Genomic DNA, 12,778 nt, shown 5'->3' with positions numbered 1-12,778 from the left:
CAAATTTGGAAAACTCAGCAGTGGCCACAGGACTGGAAAAGGTCAGTTTTCATTCCAATCCCAAAGAAAGGCAATGCCAAAGAATGCTCAAACCACTGCACAATTGCACTCATCTCACACGCTAGTAAAGTAATGCTCAATTGAGCATAATTGAGTAATGCTCAATTCCCCAAGCCAGGCTTCAGCAATACGTGAACCGTGAACTTCCATGTTCAAGCTGGTTTTAGAAAAGGCAGAGGAGCCAGAGATCAAATTGCCAACATCCGCTGGATCACAGAAAAAGCAAGAGAGTTCCAGAAAAATATCTATTTCTGCTTTATTGACTATGCCAAAACCTTTGACTGTGTGGATCACAATAAACTGTGGAAAATTCTGAAAGAGATGGGAATACCAGACCACCTGACCTGCCTCTTGAGAAACCTATATGCAGGTCAGGAAGCAACAGTTAGAATTGAACATGGAACAACGGACGGGTTCCAAATAGGAAAAGGAGTACATCAAGGCTGTATATTGTCACCCTGTTTATTTAACTTATATGCAGAGTACATCATGAGAAACGCTGGGCTGGAAGAAGCACAAGCTGGAATCAAGATTGCCAGGAAAAATATCAATAACCTCGGATATGCAGATGACACCACCATTATGGCAGAAAGTGAAGAGGAACTAAAAAGCCTCTTGATGAAGGTGAAAGAGGAGAGTGAAAAAGTTGGTTTAAAGCTCAACTTTCAGAAAACGAAGATCATGGCATCTGGTCCCATCACTTCATGGGAAATAGATGGGGAAACAGTGGAAACAGTGTCAGACTTTATTTTGGGGTGCTCCAAAATCACTGCAGATGGTGACTGCAGCCATGAAATTAAAAGACGCTTAGTCCTTGGAAGGAAAGTTATGACCAACCTAGATAGCATATTCAAAAGCAGAGACATTACTTTGCCAACAAAGGTCCTTCTAGTCAAGGCTACGGTTTTTCTAGTAATCATGTATGGATGTGAGAGTTGGACTGTGAAGAAAGCTGAGCACCAAAGAATTGATGCTTTTGAACTGTGGTGTTGGAGAAGACTCTTGAGAGTCCCTTGGACTGCTAGGAGATCCAACCAGTCCATTCTGAAGGAGTTCAGCCCTGGGATTTCTTTGGAAGAAATGATGCTGAAGCTGAAACTCCAGTACTTTGGCCACCTCATGCGAAGAGCTGACTCATTGGAAAAGACTCTGATGGTGGGAGGGATTGGGGTCAGGAGGAGAAGGGGACGACAGAGGATGAGATGGCTGGATGGCATCACTGACTCGATGGACTTGAGTCTGAGTGAACTCCGGGAGTTGGTGATGGACAGGGAGGCCTGGCGTGCTGCGACTCATGGGGTCGCAAAGAGTCGGACACGACGAGCGAGTGAACTGAACTGAAACTTTCTGTGAATTTCCTAGACTGCTCTATAGAAATCAGAGTACATCCCTTGTAAAAGCAAGCGAAACCCCGCCCCATCCTTGGAGCCTGAGAACTTGGTTTCCCTCAGCTTGTGGAAAAAAGGGAAGTGAGTTCTGCTTTGACCAGAGGCAAGTGTGGTGGCAGCGGAAACTACATCACCCAGAAGTCTGTACGGTGCCAGGCGGCTGTGACTGAGCCAGTGAAAGCTTAGGAGAGGCGGGCGTATGTGCTTGCGCACTGCGTTGGGGCGGGACTTCCGGCGTTTTCTCTCGTAGTCTCTTGGAGGCTCTTCGGCTGTTCACCAGCTACGGCCTTACCTTAGCCCGCTGGGCGGTGAGGTGACCTAGCGGAAAAGCGGGAGGACACAAGTTGTCTCCGCTATTCAGAATCGGCTCTGAGGCCCTTTGAGCCCGTAGTTGTCGGCGGTGTCCTTCCTGCCCCACTCGCCGCATCTCCTGGCCCAGCTCTTCCCACCGGCCAGTGACCGAGGTCGGCGCAGGTGGGTGCTGTGTCTCCGGGCCCCCACCTGGCCCGACTCCGAGTCCCAGATCCGGACGGAAGGGTGCCCGTTCAGGTCCCTGCCGGTCAGCCCCAGAGTCCAGAACTGAGGGCGGCCTTGTGAGGGGTCGCCCTTCAGCTAGTGGACTGGGCTGAGGGAGAGAGTTCCCTCTTGGGCGACGGTGCAGGGCTTGCAGGTCCTCCCCTAGTCGGCAGCCTTGGGGAAACTTGGGGTCACTTTTTTCTGGGACAGAAGGGAACGGAGTGCCTCACCTGAAATGGCAGCCTGAGCAGGTGCGAGCCATGGAAGGTTGTTGTGAAGGAGGCGGGACTGGGAGAACCGTGTCTAGAGTTAGAAGTTGGGAGAAAAGAATGCGAATGGAGGCAGGAAGAGTGGGAGGTGCTATAGACCCCAGGAGAATTTTGGGAGAGGCTGGGCCAGGGAGGTAGCGGGACATTGGAGATGGGATAAGACTCTGGGTAGGTTTCTTCAGTAGAGTCTACAGGACTTTCTGATGCTCCTTGTGTGGCCAGGAGGATGTGGACTGGCCCAGCATGGCGTGGGAATCAGATTGAGGAGGGGGTCATAAGCTTGTTGCCTGAAATGGGCCCTGGGGTGAGGGAGGGGAGGACTCAGAGTAGGAGGGCAGGACGTGAATGCTGGGTTCCGGCATCCCTCATGCTACTTCCAGGAAAGAGCATACCTGTCTGAGGAGGGATTCTGGCCTGTGTCTTCAGGGTAAAGAGTTTCACGTCTGTGGAGCCTGCTGTGGGTGCTGGAGTGGATTCTCCACTGGCAGGCTCTGCCGACCCTCACTGCCTCCCCGATGGAAGGAGGGAAAGATCAACCAGGCTGGTGGGGCCAGTGGGTCCTAGACCCACCTCACCCCTCACCTCACCCCTCAGGGCAGGAGGGATGAGACTCTGCTTCAGTCAAGGGCTCCCAGCAAGCTCCCTTTTGAGGATTATTTACTGAGTAGGCCTGCTTGCTGAATGGACTAGTAGCTGACCTGCCTGCTCAGCCCCTCCCAATGACTCATTAACTTAAGAATGTATGAAAATTAACCAAGAGTTAATCAATATTCCTCTAAATACACACACAGGCAATTAGAAATAAACCTGTTCACTCAGTTAAATCTTTGTGAACACTTTGTAATTGGCGTGTCGTTGCTTTACCTCTATATATTTGCTTACAAGGTAAAGTTTTATGTATGACATCTTCTGAGATCCTAAAAAAATGTGAAGACCCCAAATTTCAAAACTATACCACTTCAATTGCCTGAAAATACATATAAAACTATTGTTCTTATGGACAGTCATAGCTGATACATGGTAGGTCCTCCTAACATTAGATACCAATATGAGTCTTCTGAGGTTGGAATAATTCTTATCTTCAGTAGAATTTTCTTTTGCCTGAAGTTCAGGGAGGCTCAGTCCTTCTCCAGGGACACCTGGTAAGAGGCAGTACTGTTTGCTGACATGCTCAGTCGTGTCCGACTCTTCGCGACCCCATGGACTATACAGTCCGTGGAATTCTCCAGGCCAGGATACTGGAGTGGGTACCCTTTCCCTTCTCCAGGGGATCTTCCCAACCCAGGAATCAAACTAGGGTCTTCTGTGTTATAGGCGGATTCTTTACCAACTGAGCTGTCAGGGAAGCCTGAGCTTAGACTGACAGGCAGAGGTCCTGTTACACCAGGGCCAGGGAGAGCTGGAGGTCCAACTCTGCTGTAGGATTCTAGCACTGTTGCCCACGTCTCATGAAGTCTTTCTTCCCCCAGGGCCCCATGGCAGTGGTAGAGATGCTCATGAGTCCTGTACAGGTGAGTCGTAATTATCAATCTGATAGTTTTATCATCCTGATATATATGCCCTTGAGGAATGGCAGTGTCGCAAGACTTCTATCCCTATTTTCTGTCTTGCATCTGTAGACCATGTGCTCTCACCATGCCCAGGATCCTATATTTAGTCCTGTGTTATGTATTTGTCAGCAGTTTCATTGCTGACAGCTGATGGGGGAAGGTGTGGCAGGGAGCCCTGGCCACAGGATTTAAAATGTCCAGACAGTTGCTCATGATACTGAGGTGGAATATGCAGGGAACTGTTGGTTCTGTCATATCTGGTGAGAATGGGGTGCTGGGACAGGGGTGCACAGGTATCAGGCCTTGACTGATAGCCTGAGGTCCTGGTTCTCTAACCCTCAGGTTGAGGGCAGGTAGGGAAGGTTTGAAGCAGACCAGGAAGGTGCCGTGTCTCAGATTTTAATAGGCTCCCTGTGACTGCAGAGTAGGAGACAGACTGGGTGTGCATGAAGGCTGGGAGACATGAGGGGAATTTCTGCAATCATCCATGTGCTTGTTTGTGGGGGCTACACCTGAGTGGTGGCCGTGAAGGTAGGGATAGAACTGCCCATGTTTTCTTTGTTTCTTTGTTAATGTTGTTTATATTTTAAATTGAATGTATTTTATCATATTTTATATTTTAAATTTTATATTTATCATGTATTTTAAATACTATATATTTAGGTGGTTTACAATGATGTGTTGTCCATATTTTATGTAATGGAGAATGAGGTACTCAAGGAGGTAGGCTGATAGGAAGAATCAGGGAAGACCCCAGGTTTCTGGCTTCATTAGGAAGGATGGATACCTCATCAGCTAAAATGAGGAAGCAGCTCTAGTTGTAGGGAGAATTTCCAAATGGAATAAGAAGAGTTAGTTTTTGTCCATGTCACAGATGTTCCAGAGATTCCCAAGGGGAGGTATCCCAGAGTTGTCAGGAAGGTGCAATCTCACAAGTGAGATGCAGTGAGGAGGAGCGTGAACAGTTGGCCCTGAGCCCTGGCACTGAGCTTATAAGGACAAGGACAAATCTGAGTTTGTCTGAGGGTCAGCATCTGGGGGAGGGACTGCAGGGAATCACTTTCACACAGAGTCTGGGTTTCACAGGAAGGATCCAAGGTGGAGACAGCCGTGGCATCGGATCCTTGGGTTGGACTAAGCTGCAGGTAATATTTAGGCGGTATCATTTCTGGTTGGTGTTGGGGATGCCATTAGAGGACAAGGAGTGAGGATGAAGGGCCTGAGTAGTAGGTCTCTGGGTTGGATACCTGGTTGGTGGTGATGGGCATCACCAAGACAGATGAGGAAGCAAAGTGTCTGTGTGGCAGCAGGGTGTGGGTGTGAGAAAGTCTTCAGGCCAGTGCAGACAGGAGATGGATGTTGAGGGTGGAAAAGGAATTAGCTGAGAGAGTCTCTAGACCTAGGGTGCAGTGGGAATGTGACTGGAGAGGTCTGTGTGCCTGGGCTTCACGTGAAGAGAGAGAAAGGTGTTGACTGCTTGTGGGACAGTCCTTGCAGTGCAGAAGAGGGAAAGAGCTAAGGGGACATGAGGTCTCATGTAGGTGGGATGGCTAGAGAGGAAGCAAAAAACAGGGCCCTGTGGGGAGAGCTTCTGGGGTGTGCCTCCAGGGCTTGGGGTGGGCCCTGGCCTTAGAGGACTTTGGGGTTCGGGGGCAGGACTGGCTGCGTTAAATGTTGGATGCATTTGCCATTCACTGCCTGGACTCCATGTGCAGAGCGCCCTGTAGGAGGTGAAGGAAGTGCCTGAGGTGTCTGTGGTGGGGTGGGTGTGGTGCTGTCACCATGGAGGGGTCAGAGTTGTCAGGAAGGTGCAGTCCTACAAGTGAGATGCAGTGAGGAGGAGAGTAAACGGTTGCCCTGAACCTTGGCACTGGGCTTATAAAGACAAGGACAAATCTGAGTTTGTTTGAGGGTCAGCATCTGGGAGATGGATCCCAGGGAAATTTTCCAGCAGGAGAGGGGTAGGGTCATGCATGGCAGTCCACAGCCTACATGGTGGTTTGTTTTCTTCTGTGTACTGGACACAGAGATCCATGGTCATGAGGAGAGAGCAGGCACTGATGCCCTTAGGATGTATCTTGAGGGTGGGACATGTGGGAGGAGGCTGAGTGGGGACACATGCATAGGGGGAGGGTGAAGGTCCTGGAGAGGGATGTGCATCAGTGGTTGTACCCAGAGGATATTAACTTGTAGAAGTGAGTGAGTGGTGATGAGTGGTGACACAGAGAGGCCAATGACATTTCAAGCAAGTTTCATGGCTTACATTTCCCGAAAGGAGGCACACTGTGTAACCCAGGGTCATGTGGGGAATCACCATACTTGGTTAGCAGGTGCAAGCACCAGCTTGGGGAAACCAGTGGTCAGAGCCTTTTTTGGATTTTCAGGAGAAATGTGGGGAGGGTTGGACAGAAGGCTTAGGGATGAATAGTTTGGATAATTCTGTGTACCTGGAGTACAGGAGCTGTCTCTAGCTGTCTGGTACCTGGCTCTGGACTGATTTAGGGCAGGGGAAATACTGATCTGGTGAGTGAGAGTTAGTTCAGGAGTTGGTTCAGAGTATGAACTCTGGAAGCAAGGGAGATGTGAACAAATTTGGCCTTAAGTTTAGCCCTGTAATTAATGGATGGCAAATAGATAAATACAGAATCCACAAAACTAAGTTAAAACAGGAAGCTGTTCATGAACCAGACACTTTTGATTTTGGCAGGACTGTGTGTTCTTCGAGGACGTGGCTGTATATTTCTCCCAGGAGGAATGGGGCCTCCTTGATGAAACTCAGAGACACTTGTACCATGCTGTGATGACAGAGAACTTGGCACTCGTGACCTCCCTGGGTAAGCTCTGCACACTCACCCAGTGTTCTGAGCTGCACTCTGTTCTACCCCTTTTCCCAGGGGCAGCTCTGTGCTCCCCACATTGAGAGCTTCCTTTCCTGGTTTCCTGGTACATGTGCTGTTGGTGCTGGGGCTGGACCACGTGTGCGGTGTCACTGTTCTCCCGCAGAGCCCTGTCTCTCCCATTCTGAGAACTTGCACTACAGGGCTCAGAGTCAGAAATCTAAATTTTATCTGAGACCCCCTCTGACCTGGCTTGTCCCTGGTAGGTGATCAGACTAGATGCTTGGACTCTTGTTGCCCCAGGCTTTCCCCTCCTCTTGCTGACATTTCTTTCAGGCACCAACCAAGATACGAATTCTGGGACCATTACTGCTTCTGCAGTCTCTCCTATGAAGCTGTTAGAATTTTAGCATGTCAGATGCCCTGTGTTGAATTTCTGGACGTGTGCTGGCCCCTCCTCTTTCTGTCTTTCCTGTAGGACTGGCGTCTTCCTGATGCCACATCGGTGCTCACCTGGTGCAGGAGGGAGGACCCTGGGTGCCTGATAGTGTGGTCTTACTGCATCTGTGGCAGAAGACACTCAGAATTACCCGAGCTCAGTGTGCGGTCCTGGGAAATGGTGCCATGTCAGAACTGGGGACTTGTTCTGTGTTCACCATGGATTGATGCTATGACCACTGGCCGTACCTCATTTCTTCCTTTTCTTCTCAATTTTTATTTCTTCTGTCAGCCTCCAGCCACACCTTTGTGACCCTCACTTGTCACATGTTCCATATCACTGCTTTATATATAAGATGTCCTGAGGTCTGCATGTATAGATCCTTAAACAGTCTAGAACTTTAGCATCTCCTTTGTATCTGATGTTTCAAGGTCTGGGCACCATCTTTGTCATAGGGCTCACCTGTCACCCATAGCCATGGGTGTGGTGGAGGCCCTTTGCAGAGGACTGATTTGGAGGCCTGCTCTGGTCTGAATGTTTGTGTCTCCACACATTCCATATGTTGGAAACTTCATGCCCAAGGTGACAGTATTAGGAGATGGGGTCTTTGGGGTGATTAGGTCATGAAGGCAGAGCCTTTAAGAATGAGGTTAATGCCCTTTTGAAAGGGGACCCCACTGAGACTTCCCTGGTGGTCCAATGGTTAAGACTTTGCATTTCCTATGCAGAGTGCCTGAGTTAGATTCCTGTTGAAGGAACTAAGCTCCCACATGATATGCAGCTCAGCCCAAAAGATTAAAAGAGAAAAAAGGAGGAGACTGCACAGAGCTTCCAGGCTCCTCCCACCATGTGTGAGGACGCAATGAGAAGTCTGTGACCTAGAAAAATGCATACGGGCTCTGGGTTCCATCCTCTAGAAATGTGAGAAATAAACTTCTGTTCATTACAAGCCAGTCAGCTTATAATTTTATCATAGCATCCCGAATGGACTGAAAGAGTAACTCTTCCTTCAGTCTTTACCTGTTGACAGGACTGTGGGAGCTCCCCAGGTCCATCTCTGCACAGCAGATCTTCTTCTCTCTGGCTCTGATCTTGGGTGTGTGTGACACACATATTTTTGATGGGGCTGTCCTTTCCATCAAAGTCAACATGCACTTTACCAACATCTATCTGGTTACAGGTTGTTGTCATGGAGCCCAGGGTGAGGAGGCCTCTTCTGAGCAAGGTGTTTCTATAGAGACGTCAGAGGTCAGGACTGCAAAGCCAGATCCATCCTCCAGGAAGGCCCAGTCCAGTGACATGTGTGACCTACTCTCCAGAGACCTTTTACCCCTGCCTGAGCATGACAGAATGTACCCTGATGAAGGACTGTACATTTGTGGAGCAGACCTTTTCCAGCACCAGAAGGAGATTAGAGACAAACTTTGCCGAAGGGCTGAGGGGCAGCCTTCATTTGTGACCAACAGCAGTGTTCACACAGGAGAGAGGACCTTGACCTGCAGCAGAGATGGGAAGCCCTTCCTGGGCAGCACAGGCCTTCTGCAGCAGCTGGCCCCTCGTGGTGTGGGGCAGCCACATGGGGACACTGAGTGCCAGGAGGCCTTTGGTCATGAACAAAGTGGTTACAGGTGCACTCAGTGTGGGAAAGCCTTCAGCCGAAAACAGATACTTGTTGAGCACCAAAAAATCCACACTGGAGTAAGGCCTCATGAGTGCAGCATATGCGGGATGGCCTTCATTAGAAAATTTCACCTTGTTCAGCACCAGAGAATCCACACTGGAGAAAGGCCTTTTCGGTGTGGTGAATGTGGGAAATGTTTTAGGTACAACTCCACGCTCGTTAGTCATCAGCGAGTTCACACTGGATTAAGGCCTTATGAGTGCAGCAAATGTGGGGAATTCTTCAAGTACAATGCCAACTTCATGAAACATCAGAGAAAGCACAATGGAGAAAGGCCTTTTGAGTGCAGAGAATGTGGAAAATTCTTTAGGTATAACTATAGACTGATAAGACATGGGAGAGTTCACACTGGAGAAACTCCTTATAAGTGCATTGAATGTGGGAAGTTTTTCAGATACAGCTCCACATTCATTAGACACCAGAGAGTTCATACTGCAGAAAAGCCTTATAAGTGTAATGAATGTGGGAAATTCTTTAGGTACAATTCCACACTCATTAAACACCAGAGAGTTCATACCGGAGAGAGGCCTTACGAGTGCAGTGAATGTGGAAAATTTTTTAGATACACGTCCACCCTCATTAGACATCAGAGAGTTCATACTGTAGAAAGGCCTTATGAGTGCAGCTTGTGTGGGGAATACTTTAAGTACAAATCCAAACTTATTAAACATTGGCAAAATCACACCGGAGAAAGGCCTTATGAGTGCAGTGAATGTGGGAAGGCCTTTAGGTACCACTGCAGACTCATTAGACATAAGAGAGTTCACAGTGGAGAGAGGCCTTATGAGTGCAGTGAATGTGGGAAATTCTTTCGGTACAACTCCAACCTCATTAAACACTGGAGAAATCACACTGGAGAGAGGCCTTATGAGTGCAGAGAATGTGGGAAAGCCTTTAGCCACAAGCATATACTTGTTGAGCATCAGAAAATCCATACTGGAGAAAGACCTTACGAGTGCAGCAGATGTCACAAAGCCTTCATTAGGAAGTCCCACCTTGTTCATCACCAGAAGATTCACACTGAAGACACTATGAGTGCTGTGAATGTGGGGAACTCTTTAGATACAACTCCAACCTCATGAAGCAGAGTTCAGTGGTAGAGACCTTATGAAGGGGCCTGCTGTATAGCACAGGAAACTATATTCAATATCATGTAATAAGTTATAATGGAAAAGAATCTGGGAAAGAATTTTATATATAAACTGAGTCATTTTGATATATGCCTGAAACACTATAAATCAACTATACTTCAGTTAAAAAACAAAATACCATATAAGTACAGAAGCTATAGTAAATGAGGTACTACTCCAGACTCCTAACTCATAGGTGCTGGAGAAGCCCCTATGAGTTATGCTGGGCTATGTTCACTTCCGAGTACAGCAAACATGGAAAGTTGTTTTGGTACAGCTCCCCACTTTAGACATCAAGAGTTCATACCAGAGGCAAACCTTTTCAGTGAATGTAAGTTTTTAGCTTAAACTCCGACCCGATTACACGTCAGTGATTTCACAATGGAGAAAGGCCTTAGTGCAGCAGTTGTGGATACATGTTCTGCCGAAACTTCGACCTCATTCAGCACCAAAAAGTTCACACCAGAGGGAGTATTGCAAATGGGGAAAGATTAGCAAGTTGCTCTAATCTATCCCTGAGAATGTCTTTTTTTGATGGTGTAAAATATATCTAACAATGCTGGGCTTCCCTCGTAGCTCAGCTGGTAATGAATCCACCTGTAATATAGGAGACCCCGATTTGATTCCTGGGTTAGGAAGCTATGCTAGGGAAGGGATAGGCTACCCACTCCAGTATTCTTGGGCTTCCCTGGTGGATCAGCTGGTAAAGAATCTGCCTGCAATGCAGGAGACCTGGGTTCAGTCCCTGGGTTGAGAAAATCCAGTGGAGAAGGGAAAAGCTACTCACTCCAGTATTCTGGCCTGGAGAATTCTATGGACTATATAGTCCATGGGGTCGCAAAAGAGTTGGTCATGACTGAGCGACTTCAGGGCTTCCCTGATAGCTCAGTTGGTAAAGAATCCACCTGCAATGCAGGAGACCCCGGTTCGATTCCTGGGTCAGAAGGATCTGCTGGAGAAGAGATAAGCTACCCATTCTGGCCTGGAGAATTCCATGGACTGTATAGTCCATGAGGCTGCAAAGAGTCAGACACAACTGAGCAACTTTCACTTTCATATGTAACAAAATTTACCCTCTACCTTTTAATGTTCGGTGTAGTGTGTTTAAAAATTAATAGCTAGAAAAAAAAATTAATAGCTAGTTTCCAGAATTCTTTTTCATCTTGCAAAAATGAAACTCTGTACCCCTTAAACAACATCTCTCTCTTCTCCCTCCCTACCCTACCTGTCTACCTGTTTTACATTCTTGTCTATGATAAATTTGATTATTCTGGATACTTTGCATAAGTGTAATCATACATTTTTTTCATCTCTTTGCAGCTGGTTTATTTAGCTTAGAATAATGTCCCCACGTTGAAGCATTTGTCAGCATTTTCTTCTGTCTTGAGAAGGAATCAGAATTGACCTGCCTAAAACATGAGGAAGGGTGCTGATTGTCAATACAAGTTTGTCTGATATGATGACATTTAGAGAAACAAGAGATCCTGATTTTGTATGGAACATATATTAATAGCTTTCCTGAGGTATTGGCATACTCAATTTCATTTATTAAAACTGTAAACTGTATTTTCACATAGGTGTACACAGTGGGACTATCACCAAAGTTGTGATAATGAACATGTCCATTACTTACAGAGTTTCCATTTGCACCAACCCTACCCAAGTTGCCATCTCCAGGTAGACATTGTAGTTTACATTTTCTAGAATTTTATATAAAAGAAATCCTGCAGGTATTCTTATATGAATTTTCACTAAGTTCATAAATATATTTTTTATTATATGTGTGCAAAGGAATGATATCAAATAAAAATAAGCAAGGCTCTCTTATGTATTAGAGGTGCATTGTTTGTAAGCAAGTGTGGGTGGTTTTGTTGTTGTTCTCACTATCACTGAGAAAATGTTATTTAAAGTGGGAACTGAAGTTGAAACTAAACTGAAATTCAGTTTTGTATGAATTTTTTATGAATAAAAAATTTTGAACCTTTTGCATCATACACAGCTTCCACTGACATTTTTCTAGATTTTCTTCTTGACTTTTCTAGTGTCCTTATCCTACATCTTTGTGTCAAAGAAGTTCTTAGGGAATTTTTGCAGTGAAATACACAACATAAACTTTATCATCTCACTATTTTAAGTGTTCAGTTTCATGATATATTGGGATCTCCAGCAAAACAACCCATCAGTGTGTGTGTGTGCATACTCATACACATGCATTTGTGTAGAGACAGAAAAAAGAAATATATACATTTTTTAATTTATTAATTTTATTTGGCTATGCTGGGTTTTCCTTGCTGTGTGTGCTAGTTTTCTCTAATGTGGGATGGTGGTGGGGGAGTGAGGGGGCTACTCTCATTGCAGTACGTGGGCTTCTCATGCAGTGACTTCTGACTGTGGAGCATGAGCTTTAGGCCAGCGGGCTCAGTAGTTGTGGAGTACGGGCTTAGTTGCCCTGTGACGTGTGGAATATACCCAGACCAGGGATCAAGTCCGTATTCCCTGCGTTGGCAGGTGAATTCTTAACCAGTGGACTAGCACAGAAGTCCACCTTCCTGTCTTGCTCATCATGGCCCTGTCTTTAATCTTTACTTGCTTTACCCTGACCTATCACAGTGAAAGTTATAAATTGGATCTAATGCTTAGGCTACGTGTGTTTGCAGAGCAGTAGACCACCTGACCTGCCTCTTGAGAAATCTGTATGCAGGTCAGGAAGCAACAGTTAGAACTGGACATGGAACAACAGACTGGTTCCAAATAGGAAAAGGAGTACGTCAAGGCTGTATATTGTCACCCTGCTTGTTTAACTTATATGCAGAGTACATCATGAGAAACGCTGGGCTGGAAGAAGCACGATCTAGAATCAAAATTGCCGGGAGAAATATCAATAACCTCAGATATGCAGATGACACCA

At 46.7% G+C, this 12,778-nt stretch overlaps 1 protein-coding gene across 1 annotated transcript; it reads left to right on the top strand.

Annotated features, from left to right (window-relative positions):
- The first annotated feature begins 1,661 nt into the window (after window positions 1–1,661).
- Window positions 1,662–11,864, top strand: LOC133229754 (zinc finger protein 548-like). The gene is made up of 4 exons (XM_061386472.1): window positions 1,662–1,922; window positions 3,703–3,744; window positions 6,491–6,617; window positions 8,240–11,864. Exons 2-4 carry the CDS (start codon window positions 3,709–3,711, stop codon window positions 9,820–9,822), a joined length of 1,746 nt encoding a protein of 581 aa, XP_061242456.1. The 5' UTR covers window positions 1,662–1,922; window positions 3,703–3,708; the 3' UTR covers window positions 9,823–11,864.
- Window positions 11,865–12,778: the final 914 nt, after the last annotated feature.

This window comes from Bos javanicus, chromosome 18, assembly GCF_032452875.1.
Source record: "Bos javanicus breed banteng chromosome 18, ARS-OSU_banteng_1.0, whole genome shotgun sequence".
NCBI classification, from domain to species: Eukaryota; Metazoa; Chordata; class Mammalia; order Artiodactyla; family Bovidae; genus Bos; species Bos javanicus.
This window is presented reverse-complemented; position numbering and strand designations above follow the sequence as displayed.